A 16,356-nucleotide genomic window follows, 5' to 3' on the forward strand; every position below is an offset into this window, starting at 1 on the left:
ATCACTGTATAGTATTATGTTGTCAAGGACATGCATATCACAATGTAGTATGTATACAAGGATGTGCACATCGCCTATCATACAATTTGCACATCGGTTTTACGACTCATACCTCAATGAACCGAAAGAAATGCACAGTCAATCCTTAGGTAACTCATATAGATGAAAGAAGCTAGGTTGAAGGCGTCCCATTCAAAACTAGAAATAAAAAAAGTAACTAATAAAAAACTCTTAAAGAACCCTTGAAGGCAATCGTAAAGGACATAATATGCCAACAAGGATACACGATACAAGAAAGCTGACCAAAATTGTCGCAAATTTAAAACGTATTCATTGTCATAAATTCAACATCATTCAAAGTCTGTTTGTGTATACCCGATTTTTAAAAGTAGTATATTTGTCATTTTAAATGTTTGACCAAACTTGCAAACTATCGCCAGTGACTAAAGGGATTGTGTAAATCTGGGGTACCGTATAGGTAGCAGAGGTACTGTAAGTCCCCATATTACCTAAATATGGTAATCTATCTTTGAATGCTGGCGATCTTTAGCCCGTTTATTTTATTTATATTGTGTTGAAAAGCAGCTTGTTCTTTTAAATGTTCTGGGGCTAGTTTTAAATAAAAGCTGTGATAATCAATGAAGTTATTGTACTGTCCATAGACATGTTTTATTCAGTCCAAATGTATTTATTATAAATGTATAACTTGTTCGCATCACGTTATGGCTGGAATATTGCCGATGTGACGTTAAATTTCAAGTCATTCACGCACTGTCATAAAGAAAACTTAACACACGAACACAACAAGCACACGCATAGTTTTCCGACGTCACGTCATTTGAGGGATGAGAAATGAAGTGCCCCAAATGTCCGCATTAACATGACCACCATATTGTGTTCTGAAAGTCTCCGTCCTTCTGCGTCCATCTATTCGTCCACAACTGACACTTGGTCATTGACAACGTCGTCAGTGGTGTCAACGACATCAGCGTGTTACAGTGATGACACTTTATGTGGGCTTCCAAGATAAACACAAAGGGTACACGGATGGTCCAGTCGTCCGAGGCGCCACAATTCACTGCTCGGATCCCTTAGCTGTGCCAGAGACGTTCGATCGTGAGTCCGAATCCCAGATTCGCCCTGAGTGTGTTTCTGTGTCAGCACAATACTCGGACTATGTCTGAAGTATTGTTCACGTTGGCTTCCTCTGTGTTGCAATTGTTCTCCACACGTTTCGTGTTTTGAGCCCCGATTATTTTTCTTGGTCTGTCAGCACCACACCCGTGCTCGTGGGTTTCACCGAAGTGGTAAACGTCTGAGACATGCATCACTTCGGGCTTTCCTCCCACATTAAGCTCACACGCCGCGATATAACTGGAATACTGTTAACAGCGGCGTTAAACCCAACTCACTCACTCACTCACTCACTAATAACGGATTCAGTGGTTCAAGAACAACGTAATACAACATTCTGGAATCTGTAAAAAAATAGTATCACTCGCACCTAAAACTTCCGAAAAATCTGCAATGTTGCATATAACTGGAATACTGTTAAAAGCGGATCCAAACCCAACTCACTCGTGTTTTGGGGAAACACATAAGTGACATAGTTTGTTACTGTCACTATTAAATGTTCAACAAATATGTGTCATGGATGCAAGGACTAGAATTGGTCCCCTGTAACCTATGCCTGTCGTTAGAAGACAGTAGAATGGGTCAAGCGTTTATCTCAAGTTCATCAAAATAATAAGCAGCATCGTCACGCATGATGGCCACATAGTCGTCGTATGTCGAAACAAAACTACTTGTGTGATCCCGAAAAAGTTTGGCGAGGATGATGTTCATTGCTGATTGGTCAAATCGGTTACACTTATTGTATTTGTGGATGTAAACGTTGCAAAAAATGTCACGTTCTGGATTCCGAGGACACATGCAGTCAGCACTCATGGCACAAACTGCCCATGGTTTTACAACAGCCTCTCGAATCCACTGCTCGTTGTGAAACATGATGAATGTCGCTTGAAGCTCGGGGACTGGAGCTAAGGTGCAGATGTTTTCTTTCATGTAGTTCATTGTAATCTGTAGAGTATGCTGTGCCACAGAGTTATATCCCGAGGACATGGTCAGGCCACGTGTCTCTACATCATCCAGCAGGGAGTTGATGACATTGTTCGAGAACCTGACAGAGGCGTCCATCCACACTAGTATGTCTGCCTTGTGCAGGTTAGCCTGAAAGTACAACATCAAGATATAAAGCTATACTAAGATGATACAGATCTAGCAATGCATTGTTCATCGAAAGTAGGTAAGATCCACGTCAATCTCTTGGCCTTTTCAGTTATAATTACACTAGTTCATCATATACTACTCAAAAGAAGTTAGGGAACATTACTGGCTGTAGATACATAAAATAATCGTGAGTTCTCTGACTTATTTTATTAGTATTATTGATAGTCGAACCTCGCTTATCCGGACACTTGCGTTTCTCAAATATTATCCGGATAAACGAATTTCCGGATATCTTAATCTCTTGTTAACTGACCAGAATTCCCTCCTCTGGCCTACTTCTTCCGAGGCGTACATGATATGAATGGCATAAGTATAATTTATGAAGGGTGGATCGATTTATAAATAAAATACATTGTGCTGTACAGACCTACACGCAGTGGTGTGAGCAACGCCTATTTTAGATAATACACTGAGGCATGTTTACCCTCGATGAGATGAAAGCTAAGGCTGAACGGATGCATGTGTGCAAAAATGTAGTCTGGACATATATTATGCACGAATAATTTGAAGTTGAAATTCTCTCGTTTGTAATTTTTAAAATGTGATGAGTGGTTCAGGACTGGAATGAAGTGGATGCCAGAAACTGGGAGCGTGTAATAAGTGTGATGGAGAATAGGAGAGGGCTGAAGTGGCAAAACAACATGCCTACATTTCATTGTTCTCGGTGCCTAAGGGGGCGGTCGGGTAGCCTAGTGGTTAAAGCGTTCATCGTCACGCCGAAGACCCGGGTTCGATTCCCGACATAGGTAAATGTGTGAAGCCCATTTCTGGTGTCCCCCGCCGTGATATTGCTGGAATATTGCTAAAAGCGGCGTAAAACCATACTCAGTCAGCCAGTCAGTCGGTGCCTAAGATTTGGTGCCTCCTGATCTCTTTGCGCAGATAGGAACTAGGATCCCCGGGTTCTCCATCGAGAGCATAACTCTCCTGACAATCTGGTGTGTTAGGGAGTCTCCATAGAAGGCAGCGCTTTTTGGGAGTCGGCCTCATTCGCTGTCGTGGCAGCGTGTAGAGAGGGCAAGGGCCCTGAGCTGATGATGTGCCTTTATCGGCCTGAATGTGTCGGGATCACCCAACCTCTCTCTGCTGCATTTTACTTTTAATCTGCTCATGATATTACTGCTAATAATAATTAATATTATTATTAATAATAATAAAAGTGACAAAACCCTTGACAGCTATGTCAAAAGCTGAGTCAATTGTACGAGTCAGACTGTATCATGCGTTTATGAAACACTATCAAATAGTGATGATACCAGGTGTTGCCCCCACATGGGTCACAAACACGTGCAAAGGCAAATCAACTGTTCACCTGAAGAACACCGGAACATATGGTACAAAAGAAAATAATAAATTGCATCATGTTGGTCACTGATGCGTCAAATGTGGAAATGTCCTCCACATGTCTATGATAAAACCATTTGAAAGCTGAACTGTTTGTTTGTTGTTTAACGCCGCACTCAGCAATATTCCAGCTATAAGACGGCGGTCTGTAAATAATCGAGTCTGAACAAGACAACCCAGTGATTGATATCATGAGCATCGATCCACGTAATTGGGATAGATGACATGCTTCAACTAAGTCAGCGAGCCTGACCACCCTATCCCGTTCGTAGCCTCTTACGACAAGCATAGTCGCCTTTTACGGCAAGCATGTGTTGCTGAAGACCTATTCTACCCCGGATCTTCACGGGCCGGATCTTTATTGACAACACAGATAGTATTCTGGTACTTCAGCCACTACATGAATCCAGTGAACACTTCGCCTAAAGTAATTATACATTCTGAACTGGAATTCATAAACTGAAAAATACTTGCATACAAGTACACGTAAATGTGGCGGAATCTGTCCATTTCAGACTCGGCTGGGACCCGCAAAAGCATCCGGTTTACGGCGAGGTCCGGATTAAACAGTGTCCATTTGAATCCATTCGGACATGAAAACTACATGAATGTAAACTTAGGGCAACATGAAGGAGCATACCTGTATGATAATAGCTTTCCATGTGTAGCATTTAAGATTCTGCAACCTTGAAGGCAGAAACTCCACCGGATAGCTCCGGACTTGACAACGACAATATTTCTCCATCTGTGAATACAAGAGACAAAGCTATTTCCATAATCATAAGCAATCGCTGGTGGAAGCGGGGTGCGTTGTACGATTCCTACTGTATCATAAGCATGTGCTTAGGAATCAGTGTCAATTAGTGATGATACCAGGGGTTCGCAAAACTGTGAGCCTACCCTGCCCCACTGGAGGCACCTGTCACAAACACATGCAAGGGCAAGTCAAGTTAGTCAATGTAAGTAGCAAATATGTATACTGATAATTGTCTTTAATCATCCACACCTGGCTCCCACAGGAGATATCGCTTGGGTGAGATCAATGAAATTGCATCACAATGCTTTGCAGACCATTATGACGTCATTGTTACCATGACGTCACAATCAAATGATATCACCAATGTCTCTGCTACTGAAGCTGTTAGCAGAACTTTTTTACACATAAGACACTGCGTATTACTGTCTACAAACTGAAAAAGTTGGAAGAATGATGTTGGATGATGAATATAATCTCACCCTCGTGTCTTTTGATATCAAATATATCAACACTCGTTGATAAAAGTGGAAAAATCCTCGGCAAGCCTCGGAGTTTTCGCACTTTTATCAACGAGTGTTGATATATTTGATATCAAAAGACACTCTGGTGAGATTCACTATATGTATTGTCATGTATGGTCAATAGTTCGTATCGGGGGATGATTATTGCACTGGTAAATGCAGTTTGCGTTTTTGATGCGTTATTTTTTACAGATAGTTGTTACTTGTGTAAAGTTATGTGCAGGAATGAATGCGTAGGTAAGAGTACATATATGTTGACTGATTATTGATATGGTATGGGCTGGGTGTTATGTATTTCAATTTGATTATGTTTATTATGTATTAATTTTGTTTTGTATTATGTTCAGCTCGGGTTCTCAAACATATTGATGTTATTTTGTGGTAGAAACAATTTATGCGTGCAGGTGGTAATTCCTATTGTCGTTTGAGGCGCCGCAATTCGCTGTGCAGAGTTGCGTCCCTTGGTCACGCTGGAAACCTGCCATCGTGAGTTCGAATCCGGGTCCGCCCCTGTTATGTTTCTAGGTCTGTCTGCACCATCTCCGTGCTCATGGGTTTCACCAAAGTGGAAAACGTCTAAGACCTGCATCACTTTCAGCTTTCTTCCCAAATGAAGTTCACACGCCGTGATGTAACTGGAATACTGTTCAAAGCGGCGTTTAACCAAACCCACTCACCATTGTATTGTATGTGCAAACTGTTCTATGCTTGTTTCATAGTTTAATTTTTTCAATACTAGGCATAAGACAGAAAATAAGTTACAGGTAAACGTGTTACAGGAAATAGACCCAAACTATTAAGATGGCTTTGAAGCATCATAGGTTTCACCTGTTCTCGTTGCCAGGGCATCAGTCCAAGATCATAGAACACAAATGTGTAGTCATTAATCAGAGGGAAGACATTCCTGTGGAGGTTCCGGATCAGGGCCTGAGCCTCGTAGAAGTGGTTGCTGGATGCTGCAGTGACAAACATTGTTCTCTTGCCGGTAGGAGGCTCTGGGAACAGCCCCATTAAGAGGCTCAGATCCTTGTGCTTCCGTTCCGACATGGTGGACAAGACACTTCTCAGGTTTTCTTCTGGTGTTGTGGACTGGAGTACTGGGCAGCTAGCTTCAACACATGCCCCTCCTGTAGGGATTCAGATATGCAAGACTCAGTTTACTTACAATTAAGGTTTTTAATCAGGGTTTAACCAGCACATGCCTGGTTTGGTCATTCGATATTTATATTGTAGTCATTCGGAGGAATTGACTAAATATGCCACGTTGCATGTGGTTATGGAAATGGCTATGTCTTTTATCGTTAACATGATTTTTACATGGCGTTTCCAAACCTCCTCACCAACAAGCACTTACTGTTTTAATGCCAGTTGTCAAAGTGGCTGGTGCTACTGGTAGAACAAGCGGGACACACTTAACTTTTTCGCGAGCACTTGACGTCTTCATTTATTTTGAGTGATCCATTCATATAATTTTTACTTCTATTTTGCATTTTACGCAATATAGAATCTGTTTCGCGGGATATTCGAGTGATTATTTTCTGACGTTTATTTTTGAATGTTTGTTTGTTTAACGCCGCACTCAGCAATATTCCAGCTATATGGCGGAGGGCTGCAAATAATTGAGTCTGGGCTAGACAATCCAGTGATTGACATCATGAGCATCGACCCACGCAAATGTGATACGATGACATGCATCAACCAAGTCAGCGAGTCTGACCACCCGATCCCTTTAGTCGCCTCTTACGACAAGCATAGTCACCTTTTACGACAAGCATGGGTTGCTGAAGACCTATTCTACCCCGGATCTTCAATGGTCTTTTTTAATGTATATTCAATTGCAACTCGTCATGGTATTGACAGGGAGGTTAGTTAGATGATAACTTGGCTTACCTGCGAATGATTCTTCTTCACAGGGTCTCGCTGGATCCTTCCGCCATTGTCCCGCAAGTTGTAAATCTGTTGTGATGATTAAAGCATCAGTGTAAGTACAAGAAGACGACCTTTTACCTCATTAGTTATATAATGGTTGCACATTTATCATAAAAACAAAGTTAATCATAACTTGGTGTAATCATTTTGTGATGTCTTACTTTAGTTGAATAACATCAACCAATCATTTGTCATCACACACTGCGAAATTCAGGATTGTCGATTCACGATTGTTCACCAATGGAATTCATTGCACTTCATTGGCGCAAAGGGAATTATGTTTTTAACACGACGTAAAGGAGTGTGTAGTTCACAGACAGGTGCTCGTTTATTTCCGTGTTATTTCCACTCGGCAAACATCGATGGAAGTCGCCTGGCATCAAGGGCAGGTAACCCTATTCTCGCAGCAAATGAATGTCATCTTGGACCAAACAGGTAAATTTAAAAATAACAGAAACAATGGCCAAAATATTTAATCTTTATCCAAGACGAAAAAAGCTAAATATTTCACTTACAAAAAGTTGAATTTTTAATATATGTTACTGGAAAACTGTTTTTTCAGTTATCACAATTTATTATTATTCTGGACCCCCTCCGTGGTCTAGATGTAGAGAGTCCGCCATGAGAGCGAAAGATCCGGGGTTCGATCCCGGCCGCGTCATACTAAAAGACGTTAAAAGATGGTACTTGTTGTTACCCTGTCTGGAGTTCGGCATTAAAACAAGGACTGGTCGGCTGTGGGGTATTCATGTTAAACTGTGAGCTAACACTAAAAATCGGCATCAGTCCGGACTAGTTCAAGCAGCTACATCCCCACATACTCGTGCATGCACGTCGCTATATATGTGCAATAGGTTTAGACGCGACGTTAACCCCATTTCACCTCACCTATTATTATTCTAAAATTAGGGGCGGTCGGGTAGCCTTGTGGTTAAACCGTTCGCTCGTCACGACGAAGACCCGGGTTCGATCCCCGACATGGGTTACAATGTGTGAAGCCCATCGTTGGTGTCCTCCGCCGTGATATTGATGGAATATTGCTCAAAGCGGCGTTAAACCATACTCACTCACTCACTCACTCCTCTAAAATTAAATGTTTGCATCACTTTGAATAAAAGATAGTCTTACAAATTAAACACAGCTGACCTTTCATTAAATATTATTTTATGTTGGTAAAGTTTGAAAAGTACATATTGGTTGTAGCAAATTTCATCAGAGAGGAAATCACCGTCCATCTCTCTATCAATAGATTTAGTCACCTGACCGAGAGAATCTGTCGTTGATCACGTGATTATGTGAGGAAGATGATTTGCATGAACAAGCAGTCGAATTTGTCAACCCCACCAGATACTTTATCGGCTTCACTGAACACTACTTCCTTAAAAAAGGCAGACCGCTTCCGTGGTGTAGTTGATAGAGCATCTGTTCCGAAAGCTTCTGCTCGTGGCCGCGTTATATCGAAAGACGTTAAGAGATACTTGTTGTTGCCTTCCTACCTGACACACGGCATTGATAAAACAAGGACTGGTCGACTCGGTGTCAGTGTATCAGTGGGCGAGCACTATAACACCGACATTTCTCCGGACTAATGCAAGCGCATGCACGCACGCACGCACGCACGCACGCACACACACACACACACACACACACACGTGCCATCCATGTCCAGGACTCGAATTTCGGCAAACCTATTCTAACTCCTGGATCCATTCCCGCGGGTCTCGATATCGCAAATTACCCACCCTTGATTTTCATTAACAATTTACCGATCGATCAAACGATGAGATAAGGGTACGGGGTAAGGGAAGTAACACCTATTGCCTAGAAACTAAAGCCACGGCCCGTTTTAACGGACATGAAGACGTCATTTCCCATTAAAAAATATGTGTGGGCCTTCTTTTGCGTGTCAGTCAGTATTTCAATGTTGATTTTCTCGCAAACTCTATCGTAATCAATGGGACTGGCCGACATGCCAACATTGAGGCTGGTTTGTAACGCGCATTCTGATTGGTCCGTTAAACTGGCTAATGAAAATCAAGGGCGGGTAATTTGAGACCGTGAGCCCTGGAGATAGAGGATGACACAGAGGGAGCGTCGCTTTACAAGTGCAATAATCAAGAACCTTTCCCCTCACCTGAAAAAAGGTGTATTTTCAGATTCAACAAATCGACATTATTACTGATATTTTGTTGTGTCAAACATGCTCATCAATAAGCAAGCATTGTTGATAAGAATTGTTTTGACCTTCTGTAACAGGGAATCGGAGAAGTGATTATTAAAAGAACCCTTAATATATATCTTGTATGTCGACATATTGTAACACTATTTGCCATGGGCATTTTGTGAGTCATAACAACGACACTGTTTAGTCGTTGGACACAGTGAAGGGTCAAAAGAACATAACGCCGCTTTTAACAGTATTCCAGTTATATCACGGCGTGTCAGCTTAATGTGGGAGGAAAACCCGAAGTGATGCAGGTCTCAGACGTTTACAACTTCGATGAAACCCACGATCACAGCTGACAAACCTAGAAACATAACCGGGGTGAACCGGGATTCGAACCCACAATCATAGGTTTCTGGCGTGCCAAAGGGACGCAACTCTGCACAGCGAAACGCGGCGCCTCAGACGACTGGGCACAATACAATACTGTTACAATATTGTATTGTGTAATCGTGTGTAAATTCCGGTCATGTAGATCAAGGTTTAGATGCAGTGCACACTGGTTGGATATAGAAACTAGTAGAACACTTAACATCCCTCGTGAAGAAAGATTTTGCAAACTTTGTCAATTTGGCCTAATAGAAGACGAGTTTCATTTCTAGCTAGTGTGCTTGCATATTCTCACCTACGCCATCTTTATATGCCTTCAAAATATTATCTACACCCAAATGTCCATAAGTTTATTCTTTTTATCTACTACAAACCCAAAGCTGATTATCAATATCGCTAAATATCTGTATCACAGTATTATGTTTCTAGGTTTGTCAGCACCATACCCGTGCTCGTGGGTTTCACCAAAGTGGTAAACGTCTGAGACCTGAATCACTTCGGGCTTTCCTCCCACACTAAGCTGACACGCCGTGATATAACTGAAATAATGTTAAAAGCGGCGTTAAACCCATCTCACTCACTCACTCACTGTATCACAGTAAGGAAGAAACAAAACGTATTTCATTACTGTGACTGTTTCCATCAATAAGTGTCATATAATTTGTACAAGGGGTCTGTGGCCTGTGTAGTACTGAATAAAGAATCCAGAATTCAGACCATACAATCGACACAAAATATGGAAATGATAGTGAAGGTGTGATGACGACAAATGTCTGTAAAATTCCCTTCGGATTGTGTATTTTAATGCTTGGCACTGTTTATACATTGTCCTAACTATATGTACATAGTCTCTCATAAATCGCGGGGCGATTGGTCATGGTTTTATGTTTTATGTATTTTATACTGTTTTATCAACTGTACCATGAGTGAGACTTAAATAAACAATTCTGTCTGTCTAACCATCCCCTTAAAACTATGACTGGTATCATCTCCACCCTCACTAAACCATCTTCCCGAGGCAAGTGAGTTAACTGACTATAAAAGTCAAGTTTCCACCCTTGCCGAACTAGGCTGGTATTATGGAATTACATTTTGGCTGGACTAACGAGTCTATGCATAGTCCAATCGAAATCGCGCACCGAAATCGAAATCCGGTTCGTAAAGTGCCATTCAGATTTCGGTCGACTGCGGGATTTGCAAAGCATGTGCACCGCTAACTCGTTGTCAACAGATATTTTCTATATCTTTTCATGTTTTTAATCAAGGTGCACACGTGATTTGATGCGCTTTGCGATGTAAGACTCGTTTGATCACAATATAGATCTTGATTATCGATCAGATCGTTTTGATTGGGTGCCACCGTTTTGTTTGAAGCAAATGCAAGTGATACGAGAGGTTGAATCTGATTGGTCAAAAGGAGAGGCATAGAAAGGACATTACTCGTAATAGCCACTGGTGGCGCTACGATCGAGCCCAGGAATTCCAGCCTAGTTCGGCAAGGGTGGAAACTTGACTTTTAAAGTCAGTTAACTCTCTTGCCTCGGGAAGATGCACTAAACGAGCAATCATCATTTCCTCTGCTGACCCCAAACCTAAGATCCAACACCTCTGTCAAGTCGTTACTCTTCTCAGCAAATATCCATCCAAACACGTCGACAAAACGTCATCTCCTCTGTACTCCATCCTACATCCACGTCTACGACCGCCAAACCTGAATCAGTGCCCCTCCGCATCGCCCCTCTTATTCATAGGAAAAGCTTCCACATCAATCAGCCGCCTCCTCAAACAGCAAGCCAATATTGACACCTACTTCACCAGATCCACCTCCCTCAAAACCTCAAGAGCCAACGGCAGAAACACAACCAAATGCCAAGAACCTAAAGGTGTAGTTTATAAAATTGACTGTAACTGTGGAAAATCCTACATTGGTGAAACATCCCGCCCCATCAACACCAGAATGAAAGAGCACAAAACTTCAACCATGAGACATTCATCAGCCATCTCGGACCATATCATCAACTGCTCTGATCCCAACATCAACTTGAAAACGTCCAAATCCTCTTCATCAACCTCCATGACTTCACTGAAAGAAACTAACAGAAGCAGTCCACATTCGCCGCCACAAGCCATCAATTAACAGGGATCGAGGCTATTTCATCCCATCCGCCTACTATGAACTCATTAAGCTATAATCACTCCACCTATGTGTACCTAATCTTGTCTAATAGTTTAGCTTCCTGTTTATTGGCTTCCTCATCATGTGTTTTCTGTCCATCATGTTGTTACAGTATTGTCCTTTAGTTAACCTACTCAGGTTAATCGTTCTCGTGTATGCACTTGTTGTTACTGTTAATCCTCCACTTACCATATCTATGCTGTACCATGTTCATTATTCAGCCTTGCTTGACAACGGTATAAGGATTTATACCGAAACGTTGCCATTACAGTAAAATAAAGAAGTTGTTATCCATAAATTGTGTCTACTTTGCCGTGACGGATAGTGAGTGAGTGAGTGAGATGGGTTTAACCATGGTCAGACGTTTACCACTTCGGTGAAACCCACGAGCCCGGGTATGGTGCTGACAAACCTAGAAACATAATCGGGACGAACCGGGATTCGAACCCACAATCATAGGTTTCTGTCGTGCCCAAGGGACGCAACTCTGCACAGTGAATCGCGGCGCCTGAGACGACTGGGCCACCCGTGCCCCCTTAGTGACGGATAGACTATGAACCAGATAGTAAATACCGAATACCGCTACATATAAATATGAGATTTAATTATATTTATTATACGTGGATCAGCTTATTTCACTAAAGAGTGGTTTAGTAGTTATCTTTTGCAATGGTGCAGCCACTGGATGTAAAGGCAACGTCTACATACCTCCAATTTTCTTTCCATACTCTCTGAGTAAGACGTCAAAGCTCACATTCTCTACCCGGGCTGGAATGTAATATCACAATGACATTACACATTGCATCAGATAGCGTTCTATCTATCTCACAGTGCAGTGTTGTTAAGTCTGACATGGCCAAAGGTGAGAGTTGAATGCTGTACCACTCTTTTGCTTGTGATATACCGTTCTACGTATTGTGCCACATAACCCTACAGTTTGTACTGTACTAGCACACTGTTTGTGCTATACCACCCTACTGCTGGAACTATACCACCCTACTGCTGGGGCTATACCACCCTACTGCTGAGGCTATACCACCCTACTGCTGGGGCTATACCACCCTACTGCATGGGTTATACCACCCTACTACAGAGGTATACCACCCTACTGCTGGGGCTATACCACCTTACTGCTGAGGCTATACCACCCTACTGCTGAGGCTATACCACCCTACTGCAGGGGTTATACCACCCTACTACAGGGGTTATACCACCCTACTGCTGGGGCTATACCACCTTACTGCTGAGGTTATACCACCCTACTACAGGGGTTATACCACCCTACTGCTGGGACTATGCCACCCTACTGTTGAGGCTATACCACCCTACTGTTGAGGCTATAGTGATTCATTCACTTTATTCAGATGTATTGTAGGCCATAGGCCCATGATACAATGGTTACAGTGTGGTAATGGGAGTTGGAGATCCCAACAAACTTTGCCTTAGATTCATAGCTTTCAGAATATACATGGCTAGTTTCTTAACAGTAAATGGGTTGGTAGATGACATTAAAATATTGTACTTATGCCTTGTCGGGAACTCATAATAATGCAAGGATATATATTCTGACCTCAAAGCTTGATAACAATCACAAATTAAAATAAAGTGATACTCATCTTCGATATAACCATGTTTACAGACAGTACAAACTCTTTCTTCTCTAGGTTCCTTGTTATGTCTACCTGATTCAATTCTTAGATGATGAGAACTACATCTGAAACGTGCCATAATACTTCTAAATTTATCACATGATAGCCTTGTAATGTACAATTCAACACCAAATGTTTGCTTATACAAAGAATAATAATATGATTTCGAACTTTCATGTATAGCTAAATGCCAGTCTTGTTGGTACGATAATTTTAGCCTCACAAAAAAATCCTTTATGAACAAAGGTATATTTGCAACACACTGTTGATCCCATATAAAACCAAATCCTGCTGACACAATTATGTGTCTAATTTTGGAAACCCAGTTTACTTTACCATTACTTACAGCTTGCAGTTGCATATTATAGCATTTCTTTACATATCTAGATTCTGGCATTTTCAAAATTTTGCACCAATATTTAACAACTCTTTTATAAGCATAAATCTATAGAGGATATCGGCCACATTCACCTCTTATAACGTGATTTGAGGTGGAGACCTTAACACCTAAAAAGCGCTAACAAGCCATCATGTGGATACTTTCAATACCATTACAAATTTCAGGACTCAGGCCCCATATTTTTGCTCCATATAGCAAAATTGGGCTAATTTTGGTATCAAATATTTTAAAAAATAAATCAAAGGGTATGGGCTTAAAGTTGGACAGAGATTTCAGTATGCCACATAGTACTTTCTTAGCTTGTAGTGCTGCAACCTTAACATGTTTACCCCATGATAAAGTTCTTGTAAAAGATAAACCTAAATATTTGTACGAGGTTACACACTCAAGACTGGAACCATCAAAGTTCCATTTCTCATACTTTGATAAAACACCACCTTTTTTAAAAACAATGACTTTAGTTTTTTCCAGATTAACACACAAATGGTAGGTATCACAAAAATATTTTAACGTATCAATACGTTTCTGGAGACCATAAACAGTGTCAGAAAGCAAAACAACATCATCTGCAAATAATAACAAAAATAGTTGAATAAGTTCAGGATGAAGCTGTATGCCTGTTGAACAAGATAATTCTATATCCATTGCCAACTCATTTATAAGCATAGAAAATAATAATGGACTTAAGACGCATCCCTGCCTTAAGCCAAGAGGACAATGAAATTCTTCAGAGAAAATATTATTTGACCTTACACTAGCCTTAACACACTTATATATAGACTTTAAAGAAAGTAAAAACTTGGTGGATACACCCTGCTGCATTAATATAGACCACAGTTTAGACCGATCAACAAGGTCAAAAGCCTTTTTAAAATCTACAAATAATGCATAAATTTTGCCATGCTTTTTTGCTAAATAACGCTGAATGACTGCTTGTAAAATATAAATGTTGAGGCTATACCACCCTACGGTTGAGGCTATACCACCCTACTGCATGGGTTATACCACCCTACTGCAGGGGTTATACCACCCTACTGCTGGGACTATACCACCCTACTGCATGGGTTATACCACCCTACTGCTGAGGCTATACCACCCTACTGCATGGGTTATACCACCCTACTGCAGGGGTTATACCACCCTACTGCTGAGGCTATACCACCCTACTGCAGGGGTTATACCACCCTACTGCTGGGACTATACCACCCTACTGCTGGGGCTATACCACCCTACTGCTGATACCATATACCACCCTACTGCTGGTGGTATATACTATTCTACTGCTGGGGCTATACCACCCTACTGCTTGTGCTATACCACCCTACTGCTGATGACATAAACCACCCTTCTGCGCTGCTATACCACCCTACTGCTTAGGCTATACCATCCTACTGCTGGTGCTATACCACCCCACTGCTGATGTCATATACCACTCTACTGCTGGTGCCATTGGATCCTAGTGCTGTCGCGTTTCGTATGTGCTGCTTCTAGTAGTGTCCCTACACAGATGCAACCTTATACTTAAACTTCACTCACTCCTTATAATGTTCCACGGAACATTTTGTTGTAATGATCAATGGCTGCATCACTATAACTGAAATACATGCATGAAGAAATAATGTTTTCGTATAAATTCATCTCCAGAGCTATCAATATATGAATCAGGACTTCATTTCAAATCGACAAAACTACACGCGGAGGCGATACATATGTTGTCCATCTATGAAAGTACCTTCAGATCCCTTCCTGTGCTCAATCAGCAACTCGTCAAAGGTGATGTTTGCGAAAACTGGAAAAGCAATGGAACTGTTATTACAATGTTACGATACTTTTACACGTTATCATTTATCATACGCACTGTTGATGTGAATGTTTGCGTGTGCGCGTGCGCGTGCGCGTGCGCGTGTGCTTGTGCGTGTGCGTGTGCGTGTTTACGTGTGCGTGTTGCGTGTGCTTGTGCACGTGTGTGTGCGTGTGCGTGTGCGTGAGCGCATCAGTGAATATTATCACAATCCGGGTTACACCATTCAATGGCTTAGTCAATCTATCAAACGTTTTAAGGTAGACAGGGAGGACATTTCCAAAATCAGGTTACCAACAATTATGTCCATGCAGTTACCTTTTTTGACAGGTGTTTGTTGAGCCTATAGGGAGGTAGACCATGGGCAGTCCGTGGATATGTTTGCAGATCTTGCATTGAAAGTAAAACACGATGTGTCGAAGCATCGGGAGACTAGGTTCCATTCTATTACCCATCAGTGCTAATTACCCCCGGCCTTCCTTTCGCCCAATGTCCATTACCAATTACCAATCAGTGATAATAAGTCCTGGCTTCCAGTTGTCCATATCTATCAGCGCTACTAACTGTAAAGTGTTGGCTTCCATTGTCCATTGCTAATCATCCCTCAGCGCCAATTATCTGTTGGCTTCCTCTGTTAAGTTTCCATCTTATTACTTTTGTTGCTCATACATGTACATACATATGCTCTCTGCCTCATAGCAGTCATTTACCTGAAGGAGTAAACATATGCTCTCTGCCTCATAGCAGTCATTTACCTGAAGGAGTAAACATATGCTCTCTGCCTCATAGCAGTCATTTAAAAGTGTAAACAAACAAAAAATCACCAAAAAATGGCATAACCTATATCTAAACTCAAATAGCCAAATCAAAAGAGTGCTCAGCAAACCACTAACCAAACCATAAATTCTCCATCCATCAAAAAAAATCGACAGAGTA

At 41.6% G+C, this 16,356-nt stretch overlaps 1 protein-coding gene across 2 annotated transcripts in view; it reads right to left on the reverse strand.

The window, feature by feature from the left end:
• Positions 1–579: 579 nt before the first annotated feature.
• LOC139474382 (uncharacterized) overlaps positions 580–16,356 on the reverse strand; it is a 97,118-nt gene continuing 81,341 nt past the window's right edge. The window contains exons 4-9 of one of the 2 annotated variants that reach the window (XM_071257368.1): positions 15,352–15,408; positions 12,279–12,338; positions 6,802–6,867; positions 5,740–6,038; positions 4,274–4,378; positions 580–2,229 (exon numbers count right to left, since the gene is read on the reverse strand). In XM_071257368.1, the coding sequence (XP_071113469.1) occupies positions 1,717–2,229; positions 4,274–4,378; positions 5,740–6,038; positions 6,802–6,867; positions 12,279–12,338; positions 15,352–15,408 (1,100 nt within the window). In that variant the 3' untranslated portion in view covers positions 580–1,716. The remainder of the gene's footprint in view (positions 2,230–4,273; positions 4,379–5,739; positions 6,039–6,801; positions 6,868–12,278; positions 12,339–15,351; positions 15,409–16,356) is intronic. The other variant, XM_071257369.1, reaches the window with a different exon arrangement.

The sequence above is a fragment of the Haliotis cracherodii genome, unplaced genomic scaffold (genome assembly GCF_022045235.1).
Source record: "Haliotis cracherodii isolate W230 unplaced genomic scaffold, xgHalCrac1.p SCAF_3, whole genome shotgun sequence".
Taxonomy (NCBI): domain Eukaryota; kingdom Metazoa; phylum Mollusca; class Gastropoda; order Lepetellida; family Haliotidae; genus Haliotis; species Haliotis cracherodii.